The 16,974-nt window shown below is 31.9% G+C and overlaps 1 protein-coding gene across 1 annotated transcript in view; it reads right to left on the bottom strand.

Annotated features, from left to right (window-relative positions):
* The window catches only part of LOC126880725 (synapsin-like), a 79,189-nt gene extending 62,467 nt beyond the window's left edge, over positions 1-16,722 (bottom strand). Inside the window, exon 1 of the mRNA XM_050644772.1 lies at positions 16,681-16,722. Coding sequence (XP_050500729.1) covers positions 16,681-16,722 — 42 coding nt within the window. The remainder of the gene's footprint in view (positions 1-16,680) is intronic.
* Positions 16,723-16,974: the final 252 nt, after the last annotated feature.

Consider the following 16,974-nt stretch of genomic DNA (forward strand, 5'->3'; position numbering starts at 1 on the left):
AAGATAATTATATTCCATAAGACTATGTATTGTAAACTACATTCAATAAGATTTTGTGTTTAAAATACATAAACTTATTGAATCCACTACATTAAAACGCAAATAACTTGAAAACTACTTACTCCATCGCATTGAGACAAAAGCATGATATTTACGTAAAAAGTAACGAAGAATCAGAAAAACATGCTGAAATAATTATTACGACAGTGGCGTAAATTGTAAGGGGGAAAAGGGGCGAAAAGGAAGTGTATATCACTACAGCACACCTCTGGCAATAGCGGAAAACTATCTTTTAACACTATTTAAAGTATCCTAATATGTGTAAACTGTGTGTCATGTTTGAACAAAAAATATTAAAAGGTGCTTTAACAATGGGCTAAAATCATTTTAGAACATTTGTAATAAAACACTCTGTATCTCGCTAAGGAAGAATAATTTAATTTATTTAAGTGTTGTGGGTTAAATGTTTGAATTTTCTGCTAAGCTTTCTCCAGTTACGATATGGACAATTCTTAATTAAACACCCTGTATACAGGGGGCACCCTGTATACTGTATTACAGGGTATAGATAATTGTCCATATAGGAACTGGAGAAACGTTAGCACAAAATACGAAGATTTAACCTAAAATAATTAAACAAAATGTAGTTCCTTACTGAGTTACAGGGTGTTTTATCTAAAAATTTAAAAATTATTTTGCTCAGCATTTTAAAACTATTTGACGTATCCTTTTCATACTTGGCAGGAAGTAAAGGTACTGTACAAGTTACTAAATTATGTTAAACAAACGTTTCTGGCTATTACCAGAGGCGTACGACGGGGGAAAGCGAATGGTTGATCCTATCCAAATTCTACGCCACTGGCGAATTGCTATTTTAGTTCAATTTTTGGATTCTCCAATACTTTCTATGAAAATAATATACTCTTCATTCGTAACGATAAAGTCATCAGTTTTCGAGATCTTTGAAGTTAAAAATGAAACGGCACGATTATTTTGATTAATGTATTGTGTCACTTCATTTTTAATTTCAAATATCTCGAAAACTAATCATTTTGTCGTTACGAATGAAGAGTATATTATTTACATAAAAAATATTGGAGAATAAAAAGATTACACTAAAATAGCAATTTCGTCAGTTGCGTAGAATTTATGAAAGAGTGAACCAGTCACTATCCCCTGTCGTACGCCTCTGGTAGTAGCTAGAAACGTTTATTTATCTTAATTTAGTAGGGTGTATAGTACCTACACTTTCTGCCAAGTATGATAAGGATACGCCAAATAGTTTTAAAGTACTGGGTACAAATAATTTTTAAATTTTAATCATACCGGGTGGTGAATTGGAAAGCGGGCCATAGGAAACTCAATGTAAAATTCTAAGCTGTTAAATTCCTGCTTCCCTAATTATTTTACATCAAAAGTCATCAGAAACTATTTGTAGAGAATTGAATTCTCTATTGAAAACAACTGTTAATATTGTTCTATGAACAATAATTATTCAAAATTTTGTAAAAATATAATACAATTTTCAGAGTAATACGCCAAAGCTAGGCCACACACAATACAATAATGTGTATAAGATTGCATTTGTTGACAATGAATTTATTATATTAACAATTAGAACTGTCAATTTTTTTAATTATTTTATCATTTTTTGTTTAAAACACAATAAAGTTGATAAGATACCCTTAGTTAAGGAGAAAATATTAATAATAAAGATATTTTCTTCAGTCAATAATGTGCTCACTGTCAGTTAAATAGTAACGTGTGGCCTAACATACCCACACATACCTACTGCGGTAAATACATTATATTTTTCAAAATTTTGGAATGTGTTTAAATCGTAGAACAATTGTAACTTCTGTTTTTAATACAGATTTCAATCCTCTACAAATAACTGCTCATGACTTTTGATGTAACATAATTAGGGAAGCAGGAATTCAACAGTTTAGAATTTTACATTGAGTTTCCTATGGCCCGTTTTCCGATTCACCACCCGGTATATGAATCATATTATCATAAATTAATCAAAATAACTGTGCTGTTTCATATTTAACTTCAAATACCTCGAAAACTAATGACTTTATCGTTACCAACGAAGAGTATATTATTTACGTAGAAAGTATGGGTGAATCTATAAATGGCACTAAAATAGTAATTCCTCCAGTGGCGTAGAATTTGAGAAGGGTCAACCATTTACTATCCCCTGTCGTACGCCTCTGGTAGTAGCTAGAAAAATTTGTTTATCATAATTTAATAGGGTGTATAGTAGTCGCACTTTCTGCCAAGCATGAAAAGTATAAGTCGAATAGTTTTAAAATGCTGAGCAAAAATCCTTTTTAAATTTTCAGATAAAACACCCTTTAACTCAGTAAGGAACCACATTTTATTTAGGTGTTTTAGGTTAAATCTTCGTATTTTGTACTAAGGTTTTTCTAGTTACTATATGGACAATTATTAATGAAACACTATATAATAGTCTTATTCCGTCTTTCATTATTTTGTTTTATTATTCACTGTTGTTTTATTAAGGATCCGTTCGTTTCTTTTCCTGTCTGATAGTTTAATGTTCAGCATTTGTCTTGCCATGAATTTTTCTGTCTTTGCTATATTTTCCATATTTTCCTTTGTAAACTTCCATATCTGAGAGCCATATATGAGGAAAGGAGACAATCTCCCCAAGGCGCTATAGATAGTATTTTAATTCAACGGGAACGGGAAGTTGAGAGCCATGTATTAAAATATTAAAACAAAGCTTTACGACTTCGGAATTTTTCATGAATCATATACTCAGAAAAGGTGAGGAATCGATCGTTAGAGTCTAACAAAGTGTAAATATGTAACTAAAAGGGAATATATGGACGACAAAGTGTTTATCTTTAAGAAGAGTAGTTTAGTTATATTTTTTAAATATTTATATAGAATATATAAAAAATTTGTATTAAAACTGATGTATACCAAAGACATCTTTGTATGTCAGTCAGGACAACGGAATGAAATATAGTACATTATATACCGCGGGACTGAAGTAGTACATTTAATCCTGAAGGTAAAGTTTATGGCCCGACCGCAGGGAGGGCCATAATTTACCTGAAGGATTAAATGTACTTCAGTCGCAAGGTATATACGATACTTTTCGTACTTCCGGTATGATTTTATTAATTATTTCAATAATTTCAATCAGTTTTTTTTCTCTTCAACTCATTTAATAAACTGTCTTTAAAATAAGTTACCATAGTAACATTGCGTTGTGACAGTTATAATTTAGAAACATTGTCATTACTAGTGTCATTGTAAAGAAACATTGTTATTGATAATTATTGGTATCATGAGTGAAGAAGGTGTATCTGATATTGATAAAAGAGCAGCCGAAGTAGGTGAAGAATTGTTACCACCGAAATCTAGAAAACTATACGAGCAGCAGTACGATGCTTTTAAAAAGTGGTGCCGCTTAAAAAATGTGAGACAACCTACTGAAAATGCGCTGTTAGTCTACTTCGATGATAAATCAAAAGCGGTTTGTGCCTCAACTCTCTGGGCACATTACTCAATGCTGAAATCGGTTATTAACATTAGAGAAGATATTGATATAAGTAAATTTCCAAAATTATTAGCTTTTTTGAAGAGAAGAAATGAGGGATTTAAGCCAAAGAAGTCAAGAATTCTCACGTCTGAGCAGGTAGATCAGTTCTTACGGGAGGCTCCGGATGATAAATATTTAATGCTTAAGGTAAATTTGGAAATTTGTTTATATTCAGAAATTTTAAGAAATCAATTTTTTTGTAGGTTGCACTTATTTTGGGCGTTGCGGGAGCTTGTCGTGGAAAAGAGTTGGTTGATTTAGAAATCGACGATGTGAGAGATTTGGGCGATTCCTTCCTAATTGCGATTAGAAACACCAAAAATAAAATTGACCGAAATTTTGTGATCAAAAATTCAGAAAACAGTGCCATCAGTTTTGTGGCGATATTTCGGAAATATGTGGCATTGCGAAAGACAGGGACAACTCATTCAAAATTTTTTGTTCAATACATCAACAAAGAATGTACTACGCGAGTAGTAGGAAAAAACATGTTTGGTACAATTCCACGGCAAATAGCAGCTTTCTTGAAATTAGAAAATGCGACGTCTTATACGGGACATTGTTTTAGACGCACATCTGCGTCTTTGTTAGCTGATTCGGGAGCAACAATAGACGTGCTGAAGAGACATGGAGGATGGAAATCCTCCAACGTGGCCGAGGGATATATTGAATCGTCTATTAAAAATAAACAAAAAATTTCAGATAAAATATTTGGTCAAGTCGCCGATTCGTCCACTATAGTTATGCCACAGTCCTCATTCTCGCTTCCTGTTTCCGCAGGATCTTCGAAACAAACACCAGTTCAATATGAAAAGGACCTATCTGTTACTCGTCAGTTACCTGCTGCATTAACCCAGGAAAGACTGGTCAATATGACGAACTGTCACAATATTAATTTGAATATTAACGTTAATTACCATTCTAATTAATTATATTTTTCAATAAAATATCCCTTAAATTCGTTTGTTTGTGATTTAATCGTTCCGGGAGTTTCGTCAATATTTAATCCCGGAGGGATTAAATGTGACACTTTAGTACCTGTCACAAGGGAGTGAAGTTGTCACTTTAGGCCCGGAAGTACGAAAAAGATTTTATTTGTTTTTTTTTTAAATAAAACGGCCTGCACACTGGACAAATCAGTTCAAGAATGTCATCTTTCAGCATCCCAGTGACGTCCGGCATATTAAAGTCACCGAAAATAGTTACTTCTGAGCCTAACAGCTTGTTTACATGGGCGGTTTGCCAACGTTTGACGCCGCGGTTTACCTGAAAAACCCAACCGCCGCGGTTCGTACACATGAGAGCGATTGACTGGCGGTCTCATTCCTCCCTTAGTAAACTTACAACCGCCGCGATTTGACGACGGAAAGGTTGCATGTGTACGTTTTTGAGCGGTTGCATTTGTTTCTATGTTAAACTTGAACCGCGGCGGTTGGGTTTTTCAGGTAAACCGCGGCGTCAAACGTTGGCAAACCGCCCATGTAAACAAAGCGTAAGTGAGATTCACATACCTCTAGCACACTATCCACATCTTCTTCATATAGTCCTCTAGCTGACTTAGGGGGAATGTAAATTGTACCAAAAATGTGCTTAAGGTCACCATATTTGATACAAACAAACAGTTCTTCCAAATGAGCAGATACAGTAGGTATACTATTAGTCTGGGCCTGATTATCGGAGAATATGCCATTTTTGGGAAAAGTTATTTACCAGCAATTTTATTGCTGAAATCGAATCTTATGATTGTATATATTAATAATATAGGTATGCAAAGTCCGCAGATAGTGTGCTACTTTTTTTATAAACAAAATGGCGCCCGAAAATCGTGTTTTTTTCAATTTTTGCTCTATAACTCCAAAGATTTTAACTTTACACCAAAAACACTCAAATAAAAATTCACCGCAATTAAATTCTGCATAGAGACGTGTTTTTTCCGATTTACTTCGACGAAAACTTTCCCCGGAAAAAGCGGGTTTTTCCAATAAAATCTTTAGTTTTCAACTAAAGTTTTAGATAAGTAATTGTTAATAAATAATTAAATAACTTGTTAATGCAAAAGCCCTTTTCGTATAGATTATAATTCCAGAAGCCAATGGAAATTGAATGAACAGTTTAGCAACAATTGAATTGTTAATTAAAAATTTACGGTCGCTATAATAACTACAATGATTATGATGCATAAGAATAACTATGATTCTTTCATAAAAAGATATTATACCTATCTAATGTACTTTACAGAATTGAAATTGGACAATCTAAGCGGCCTCAGGAATATTTGAAAATTATAAAGAATTTTTTGGCCTATAAACAAATAGAATATCTCGGGAAATATTAAACCAAATTAAATTGTAAAAACGGTATTCGAAAACAGCGGCAAAGCGCTTCTTTTAAACGAAAGAACGTCTAATTATGATGAGCAGTTCCTGAGATAAAATCGGTCAAAGTTGACCGGAATTTACGGCAAAGATATAAACAATAGGATCAGAATTTTCAAACCATCACCTTTTTACTTTTGTCCTCTTTCTCCACATCAATTTTCATATCCTTAAAATACTCATAACATATATTATTATAATAAAAACTATCGATAATACGTGTGAAAATTGCCAAAAATAGCAAAATTCCAATCAAAAATTAGGTTGGAGAAAATGTAACACTCAAAGTTCAAAACCGGTATACGTTAAAAAAATGCATTTTCTCGGCTTTCCATGGAGCAATTTCCTTCATTCTTTTTTTGTTCCCAAGTAACTCGAGTAGAGCCATCGAACTGATGCATCATTAAATGTCAAACTTGCTTTTGTTTTGTTATAATAAATAAATTAATTTATTATAACACAAAATTTTAATTTGTTTAAATAAAAATTGTTTAAATAATTATAAAACTTTCAAATGAGAATATTTATGTTTTTTACTTTAAAAGGTAAACTTGTAGTAAGTTTATCTAAAAAAAGCCTACAACTGGAAAAAATATGTAGCTTTCTGTTCTTATAAATAAATTAATCTATTATAACAAAACAAGAGCAAGTTTGACATTTAATAATGCGTTAGTTGGATGGCTCTACTCGAGATACTTAGGAACAAAAAAAGAATGAAGGAAATTGCTCCATGGAAAGCCGAGAAAATGCATTTTTTTAACGTATACCGATTTTAAACTTTGAGGGTTACATTTTCTCCATCCTAACTTTTGATTGGAATTTTGCTATTTTTGGCAATTTTCACACGTATTATTGATAGTTTTTATTATAATATATATTTTGAGTACTTTAAAGATATGAAAATTAGTGTGGAGAAAGAGGATAAAAATAAAAAGGTGATGGTTTGAAAATTATGATCCTATTGTTTATATCTTTGCCGTAAATTCCGGTCAACTTTGACCGGTTGTATCTCAGGAACCACTCGTCATAATTAAACGTTTTTGATTTTAAAAGAAGTGCCCTACCGCTGTTTTTCGAATACCGTTTTCACGATTTAATTTAGTTTAATACTTACCGAGATATTCTATTTGTTTATAAGCCAAAAAATTGTTTATAATTTTAAAATATTCCTGAGGCCGCCTTAATAGTCCAATTTCAATTCTGTAAAGTACATTAGATAGGTATAGTGTCTTTTTATGAAAAACGTATAGTTATTCTTATGCATCATAATTATTGTCGTTATTATAGCGACCGTAAATTTTTAATAAACAATTTAATTGTTGCTAAACTGTTCATTCAATTTCCATCGGCTTCTGGAATTATAATCTATACAAAAAGTGATTTTACATTACCAAGTAATTTAATTATTGATTAACAATTACTTGTCTAAAATTTTAGTTAAAAATTAAAGATTTTGTTGGAAAAACCCGCTTTTTCCGGGGAAAGTTTTCGTCAAAGTGAATCGGGTAAAACACGTCTCTATGCAGAATTTAATTGCGCTGAATTTTTATTTGGCTGTTTTTGGTGTAAAGTTAAAATCTTTGGAGTTATAGAGCAAAAATTGAAAAAAACACGATTTTCGGGCGCCATTTTGTTTATAAAAAAAGTAGCACACTATCTGCGGACTTTGCATACCTATAATATTAATACATACAATAATAAGATTAGATTCCAGCAATAAAATTGGTGGTAAATAACTTTTCCTTGTATTTTGCTAATTAGCCCAGAGTATATAGGAATTCAAATATTTACGAACTGCAATTAGGACTCCTCCACCAGTAGACTTATTGTTGACTTGTAGATCGCGATCCTTCCTATAAATATTAAACTCAGGAAATTTAAATATATAATATTTATAATATTTAATATAACTTCCTATAAATATTAAACTTTTCTTCTTCTTGATGTGCCTATCCGTGACGAATGTTGGCGATCATCATGGGAATTTTTATTTTATATGCAAAAAAGCTGCACAGATGTTGAGTTGAATTAGGTTCTTGAGGTTCTTTAACCAGGATGTTCTTCTTCTTCCTGGACTTCGCTTTCCAAATATTTTTTTCTTACAGGATTGCTTGGAAGAGGGCGTATCTGTATTCATTTCGAATAATGTGTTCGAAGTGTTGTAACTATCAAGATTCCATGGTGGTCAGTACCTCTCGGTTTTATTTCATTCTTCTGAGGATCTCCTGATTTGTGACTCGGTTAGTCCACAGACTTTTAAATATCCTCCTATATCACCATGATCTCAAACGTTTCCAATTTTCAGCACATTAGCCCGATCAAAGAACAATCTAACCCCAAAAAAATAAAACAAGAATGAAAATTTGGGAATAGGTAGTTGGACTTGTCTATTATTATACATATAAGAAAAAGTTTACAATTCTACATCTCCTCCATTTTACAAAAATGGAGTGGAAAACCCCCCTCTCGAAGGTAAAAAATATACATTCAAAATAATCCGGAATTGGATAAAATGACTAATTCTAAGCAGCTTTTGTTCTATAGAGTTTTTTCCTTAAGTCAATACTTTTCGAGTTATTTGCAAGTGAATATCTTCATTTTTAACAGAAAAAAAATGTTTTGGACGGTTTTTCGGAGATAACTCAAAAAGTAAGTATTTCAGCGAAAAAAATATTCTTAGGAAAATATAGCCTATAGAATACTGAAAATAATGGTGTATTCTCGAGGTATGTACACCCAGTAGAAGCAGAGTTGTAGCTAATGAAAAGTAGGTTCTTCTTCATCAAATTCCAAATCGAATATTTCACTGTGAAATAACCCAAAACGAAGCACTTTTCGGGGAAAATTCATTTCAACTTTTTTAAAGTGTTTAAAAAAGGTTTATTTTTGTTTTTAAAAAAAACTTGCAACATTAAAAGTAATTGAGTGGCGCTCAAAATATTGTTGGTCCCTATTATTTTTTGGTAAAAAAATCGCGAAAATCACTTCCTAATTAGCATCACAAATAAATTTTATCATTACCACTTCACAAGTTACTTTACTTATGTATTATTTATATGATCTGTAAGTTTCATCGGTTCAAAGTGCTTATTTTTGAAAAAGCTGTAGCTAAAATGGCTTGAACGAGTAACTAATCACGAGTTTAGGCAAATTTTGAACAGACATAGCATAACTAATTTTTGTCTAACAAGAAAACAAAACAGCAAAACTATTTAGAAAAGCAAAACGTACATTTTATTACTCTTTAAGATTTTTGGTATTACTAATAATTTTAAGTTAATTCCATGAACAATTTAATTTTTTTTCAAATTAAAAAAATGTTTTATTTTAAACATTATTTTTTTAAGTGAGCAATTTGAACCAATGAAACTTATATATAATATAAACAAAAGGTAACAATAGTAAATTAACTTGTGAAGCGGAAACGATTAATTTTATTTGGGAAGCTAATTAGGGGGTGATTTTCGCGATTTTTGTACCAAAAAATAAAAGAGACCAACAATATTTTGAGCGTAACTCATTTATTTTTATTAGAAGTGTTTTTTTAAAACAAAAATAAACCTTTTTTAAACACTTTAAAAAAGTTGAAATGAATTTTCCCCGAAAAATGCTCTGTTTTTTGATTATTTCACATTGAAATATTCGATTTGGAATTTGACGAAGAAGAACCTACTTTTTATTAGCTACAATTCTGCTTCTACTGGGTCTGCAGACCTCAAGCGTACACCATTTTTTTCAATTTTTTATAAGTTATATATTTACTACGAATATTTTTTCGCTAGAATACTTACTTTTTGAGTTATTTGCGAAAAACCGTCCAAAAACAGGTTTTTTTTGTTAAAAATGAACATATTCACTCGCAAATAACTCGAAAAGTATTGACTTGGTGAAAAAACTCTATAGAACAAAAGTTGCTTAGAATTAGTCATATTATCCAATTCCGGACCTTTTTTGAACGTATATTTTTTCACTCCTGAGAAAATATTTTTCACCCCGTATTTCCCAATTTTTGTAAAATGGAGTGGATGTAGAATTGTAAACTTTTTCTTATATAATAATAGACAATTTCAACTACCTATTCCCAAATTTTCATCCTTCCTTTATTTTTTTGGAGGTTTTCGTAAAATTTTGTGTTCCCTGATCGAGCTACATATCTTCATTCAAGGTCCACTATTCAACATTATCAAAAAGAACATAGAAGAGGTAGCATCGTAGCATTCTTACTTTTATACCAACAGAGAGGTTGTGGCTTTTGAAAAGGTCCTTATCTGGTTGAAGGTTGATCTAGCTTTTCTGATGAGTGTTCTTATCTCTTGGTTTTTGGTCCATTCTATATCATATCAAGAGAGAGGTTGTGGCTCTTGAAGACGGTTCTTATTTCTTGGTTGTTGGTGAATTCTTCAGTTATTATCAGTTATCATCGTGCTGATGTAGTTGTAGTGCGTAATTTTTTCTACAGGTGCCTTCTACATAGAGCTGACCTATTATCTCTTTCTTTCTTTGTCATCTTAACGTTTATATTGAGTCCATATTGTTGACTCAAATAAGTCAATTTGTTTATAAGAACTTGTAGGTTGCACACACATACTATGGTGAGAATGATAAGGTGAATCACCCTGCATATTTATTGGTATAAAATTGTTTATTAAAAACTTCATAAAAAACGTTTTCGTTCTAATTCAGAACATCTTCAGTGCCTATAATGAAATATTTCCACGTTAGATAAAAGCAAAAAGTTCAAATTGTGACTGGTAATAAGAAAAAACATGTGGAGAATACTTACATTCTGCAGAGTAATTGGAACTAGCACACTATTTAAAGTGGTAACCTCATAATATATGATTTACATAGTATATTATAAGAAAATATGGTGAACGAAAACGTTTTGCAATCCATTTGGATGACATTTTATAAAGTTTTTAATAAACGATTGTATACCAGTATACAACTTGAAGTTTTTACTTCTGTATGAGTTTTTTAAACTATGGTATACAGCCAACTATTGTGATTTTTCCATTGATTTTTCTGCATATTTATATTTATGTGTAAATAGTATAATTTAAAAATAAAATTTGACAGGTCTCAGCGTTTTTCTATGTTTTTTTAAAGGAAAAAAATAATTTTATTCTATAAGTGGTTTCCAATCTATACAGCGTGTGTCAGCTAAATGGAATAAATTCAATAGTCAAATACTAATTGTTTTTTGAAAAATGCTTAAGAATGTAGATTAGTATTTCAAATGGAAATTTTTTTCTTACAATAATCATGTATACAGGTTGTCCCAATTTAGAGATATGACGTCATCGTTGATTTCCTTAAATGGCAACACTATCATTTTGATAGCTATTTTGATAGGGTGTGTAAAGTTATACATAACTGAAAAATATCAAATTTTTATTCCTTACCGTTTACAAGATAATAAAAAATAACAAAGTTATGTCTGTAATTTGGAATAAATTCAATAGTTCAAATAATAATTGTTTTTTTGAAAAATGATTAGACCTGTCGATTAGTATTTCAAATGGAAATTTTTTTCATGCAATAATCATGTATACAGGGTGTTCCAATTTAGAGAAATAACGTCATCGTTGATTTTCTTAAATGACAACCCTGTAATTTTGACAGCTATTTTGATAGGGTGTGTAAAGTTATATATAACTACAAAATATTAAATTTTTATTCCTTAACATTTACAAGATAATAAAAATAACATTAAATCTCTAAATTGGGACACCCTGTATACTAGGGTGGTGCGAAAAAAGTCAAGTTGATAATTTCGTATCGCTATAGTGCGGAAAAGTTGCGATTGGTAACTACAAGAAAAACAAAAAAAGAATTATTCAAATCAGACTTTATCTTCCGATCCCGCAACGGACTTAATGATTATAAAAAAAAATGAAATTTTACGTTTTTCAAAAATTTTTATTTATCCTTCGAGTACGTTTTATTTATCACTATAGTAAAATATATTTACACTTTGCATGGTTGTGTACTAAAAAAATTGTTTTACGCATTTAACGGATATTTTCCCATCCCGCAAGGTCAACCAAAATCTATAAAAATTTGAAATTTTTGATGATTTTGAAAAATTAAAAAACATTTATTTATCTCATTTTTTTGTTACATTGTGAAGCTCTTCGCTTCTTTAGATATTGTATGACAATATTTAAACAACCCAGATCTCAAAACGGGGGGTGGTTGCACTTCTAGCTGCACACGCACCCTTCTCTCCAACCAACTAATGAGTGTGTGTTTTTTACATTATTTACATGTGTACATTTCTTTTTCATCTGTTTGTGTCCAGCTCTCAAACACCAACTTTGCATTGTGATTTCTTGGTAAAATCTGGCAGCATGGACCTTGATTTAAGTGTTGTCCTGATGCATACATCTCTTGATTGAGGCCCACATACATTAGCATTAGACGATGCTCCGTGGCCAAATTTAGACACCGCTCATCAGCTGGCGTGTGGCAGGGATAGTTTTGTATATTTTAGTATGACGTGTCGCCCGATGTAATACAAGGAGTTATATCTTCATTTAAAACTCTTCGAGGAAGTGGTGGAGAAGATAGTTTTGCAACATTCCAGTGTATTATTTTAGTTTAGTCCTGCGCTTCAAAATTTCAAGTAGTAGGGAGAAAGGAAACACATTAGAGAGCTAGGACCAAGGAGAGTGTTACAAGCCGGACAGACTAAAGCCAAGGGCAAAAGTATTAGAAATTTCATCCCTCCTACTTTAAATTTTCAAGCACACGACTACACTGAAATAATAAACTGGGATGTTACAAAACTATCTTCTCCACCAGTTCTGCGAAGAGTTTCAAATGAAGATATAACTTCTTGCATTACATCAGGGGACATGCCAGACTGAAATGTACAAAACTATCCCTGCCACATGCAAGCTGACGAGCGTTGTCTAAAGTGGCCCACGGAAGCATCGTCTAATACTAATGTATGTAGGCCCCAATCAACAGATGGATTCATCAGGAAAACATTTAAATCAAGGTCCATGCTGCCAGATTTTACCAAGAAATCACAATACAAAGTTGATGTTTAAGTGCTGGACATAAAACAGATGAAAAAGAAAACTACATATGTAAATAATGTAAAGAACACACACTCATTGGTTGGTTGGAGAGAGGGGTGCGTGTAGAGCTAGAACTGCAACCACCCCCTCGTTTTGAGTTCTGGGTTTTTTAAATATTGTCATACAATATCTAAACAAGCGAAGAGCTTCACAATGTAAGAGAAAAATGAGATAACTAAATGTTTTTTAATTTATCAAAATCAGCAAAAATTTAAAATTTTTATAAATTTTGATTGACCTTGCGGGATCGGAAGATATTCGCTAAATGCGTAAATCTATTTTTTTTATTACTCTACCATGCAAACTGTAAATAAATTTTACTATAGCGATAAATAAAACGTACACGAAGGATAAATAAAAATTTTTGGAAAAAGGTAAAATTTAATTTTTTTCTTAAACTTTATGCCTGTTGCGGGATCGGAAGATAAAGTCCGATTTGAATAATTCTTTTTTTGTTTTTCTTGTAATTACCAATCGCAACTTTTCCGCACTATAGCGATACGGAATTATCAAATTGACTTTTTTCGCACCACCCTACTGTATACATTATTTTGTATGTAAAAAGATTCGATTTGAAATACTAATAGACAGGTCTGAACATTTTTCAAAAAAAAAACAATTATTATTTGAACTATTAAGTTTATTCCACATTACAGACATAAATTTATTTTTTATTATCTTGTAAATGTTAGGAAAATAAAAATTTGATATTTTGCAGTTATGTATAACTTTACACGCTCTATATAAATAGCCATTAAAATAACAGTGTTGCCATTTAAGAAAATTAACGATGACGTCATATCTCTAAATAGGGACACCCTGTATACATTATTGTTGTATGTAAAAAATTTAGATTTGAAATACTAATCGACAGGTCTCAGCATTTTAAAAAAAAAATTTGTGTTTGAACTATTGAATTTAAGCCATTTGGCTGACAGACGCTGTATGTATATTATACACCGTGTGTTTAATTACATCCTTAAAAAGGGTTACTAAATTAACGACACATCGTTTCCTAACACAAAATTCATTCTTATTTCAGCAAACATAAAATTTTATCTTCAATAATTCCAAAATAATACTATCAATCGATGACTTCAAGAGATCATTACGTTGCTGTCGGCTACAGATGTATAATTAAAAGAAAATCTTTCTCTGTGAGCTGCTCCAAAGGTCACATCTTTGTCTTGGAACTAATCGATGCTTTCTGTTACAACATTGCTGCAAATTTTAATTGGACAGTATACTGAGTCCTTTAAAAATAGGAATTTTCGGGAAAAAAGATAAAATTATAAATATACAGTATGGTGCAATTGAAAAGAATAAATTCGTTATTTCGTAAACCGGCGGCTTAAGGAAAAATCCCGAAACAGGTCGATTTTTATTTTTAAATTGTGATATTTTGGTACATATGTCATATTAGCTACGTCATCCATCTAGGCATGATGACGTAATCGATGATTTTTTAAATAAGAACAGGGGTCGCGTGCTATCTTAGTTAAAAGGCTATTCAATTCTCTGTTTAGTATTATAAGCATTTACATATTTATTTATACAGGGTATCCAAAAAAAAATTTAATTAAATTATTTGACAAAAAAATGTATGTAATTTATTTAATTAAAAATACATTTTACCGTTGTCCGAAAATAGAAAAAAAAATGTTTATCTCACAAAATAAATATTGCTTTTCGATTAAATTCAATGTTCAAGCCAACCAGCCAACTACCTCTTGGAAGTTTGAACATTTAATTTAAGCGAAAAGAAATGTTTATTTGTGAAATAAACATTTTTTTATGATTTCTGACAGCATTAAAATGTATTTGGAATTAAAGAAATTACATACATTCTTCTTTTTTTTGTCAAATAACTTCATTTAAAAACATTGTATGGACAACTTGTATAACTAATTATATAAATGTTTATATTACTGAATAGAGAATTTAATAATCTTTCAAATAAGCTAGCACACGACCCCCATTCTCATTTTAAAAAATGATCGATTACGTCATCACGCCCAAATGGATGACGTCACTAGTATGACATATGCCAAAATATCATAATTTAAAAATAAAAATCGACCTGTTTTGGGATTTTTCCTTAAAGTCGCCGATTTACGCAATAACGAATTTATTCCTTTCATTTGCACCATACTGTATCTGTATAATATGAACCATGAACTACGATAATAAAATTTTCTTACTACTCGCTACGCCTCATAAAAACATAATTTTAGTTCTTTGTTTTAAATAAACTTCACAAAAATAAGACTTTCCTTAAATCTTCTTCGCTTGTTTTCATTCCATCTTTCCGATTCGGCGAGTCATTTTTCACATTTAATATAGACTTATATCTTGTTATCTGATATCTTTGTAAAAGACGAATCACCTGAAAAGCTTTGATGCAGGGGGATTTATCTGTTGAGAGAAGTACTCTTACTGATTTTTCTACGCTACGCCACTGAAATTAACTCTATACATATTTGAATCTATTAGAGTGTATAAAAATATGATTCCATTTCTTTAGTTTTAAATAAACTTCACAAACATAAGACTTGCTTTAAAACTTCTTCGGTATGTTTTCATTCAATCTTTCCGATTCAGCGACTCATTTTTCACGTTTAATATAGACTTATCTCTTGTTATCTTATATCTTTGTAAAAGACGAATCCCCTGAAAAGCCATGATGCAACCCTCGGGGGATTTATCCGTTGAGAGTAGTATATTTCGAACTTGTCACGTCGGAGTGATACACGTGACAGATTTTTTATTGGAAATTGCTGCATGTTCTTGGTCTTATTGGAAGCTAACGAACGTAGACGACACAAGACAGAAACTTTTTAGATTAAGATAATTAATTTGATGTTTCCTTAGTAATAGACTAGAAGTAAGTATGTCTGATGATTTTAATTACTTAATTTAACAAAATCTTATATAAAAAACGTCTCCACTGCCGTCTATTGGCAAATCTAGTGGTCGTAGTTCTCTCTCCCTTTCTCTCTCTCTCTCTCTTTGGACCCCATCAAGCCATGTTGTTTTAGGTCGCCCTCATTTTCTCTCAAGTGGCTGCCTATCCAATATTAAATAACTTCGGTAGGCGACGGTCTGTCATTCTCTGTACATGTCTGTACCAAATAAGCTATTTTTGCTATAGGTATTTCTTGTATGATGGAGATTGTTCTGTCTACGATTTGTATTATTCTTTCATTTGTTACGTGCATAATTCTGGATATACCTGCTGATCTGCGCCAAATTCCATTTCCAGAATAAGGAATTTTTATTCCGTTTTTTTATTCCGTTCTCTTAGGCTCCTTGCACACTTGTGTGATTTCAAGTAGCGTGCACGCTGCTTATTTTTAAGCCAAGATTCCCGTCAACATACGTTTGAGCAGTTTCTCGAGGTGAATACATGCCATAAATAAACAGTTTTGTGTGTACGTTGAAATTCATCGCGCGGTCAACGTGTACTCACTGAGTGCCTGGCACAGACTGCCAAACCGCGTGACCTGTTTCAAGCCGCGTGCACTTGGCAGTGTAGCACTAACTGGCGTGCTCTAGGTTTACGCGGCTTGCAAGTCATTTGCAAGCAGCTTGCATGCCGTGGCTGAGCTCGAGTGTATAGTGAATAAATTCAACTTACGTACTGCTGAACAGCCAGAGATCGCACGCAGCTTGCTCGCATCGTGCACTAAGGGCCGGTATTTCAACAGCTACTTAAGCTTTTGCTTAGCTAAGCCTCTGTCATAAGTTAAGGAGAAGCTTAAGCTGGGTGCCGTATTTCCATCATTTCCTTAACTAAACTCGTCCTCAACAGTCAAGTTAATTGGTTTGGTACCTCTGAATACGTCAAAATGCCAGATCTAACTGTTCTGAGGTAAAAACCAATACTGTTGACATTTAATTTTATATTGATAATGGCTGCGTTCACCAGAAT

This window comes from Diabrotica virgifera, chromosome 2 (assembly GCF_917563875.1).
Source record: "Diabrotica virgifera virgifera chromosome 2, PGI_DIABVI_V3a".
NCBI classification, from domain to species: Eukaryota; Metazoa; Arthropoda; class Insecta; order Coleoptera; family Chrysomelidae; genus Diabrotica; species Diabrotica virgifera.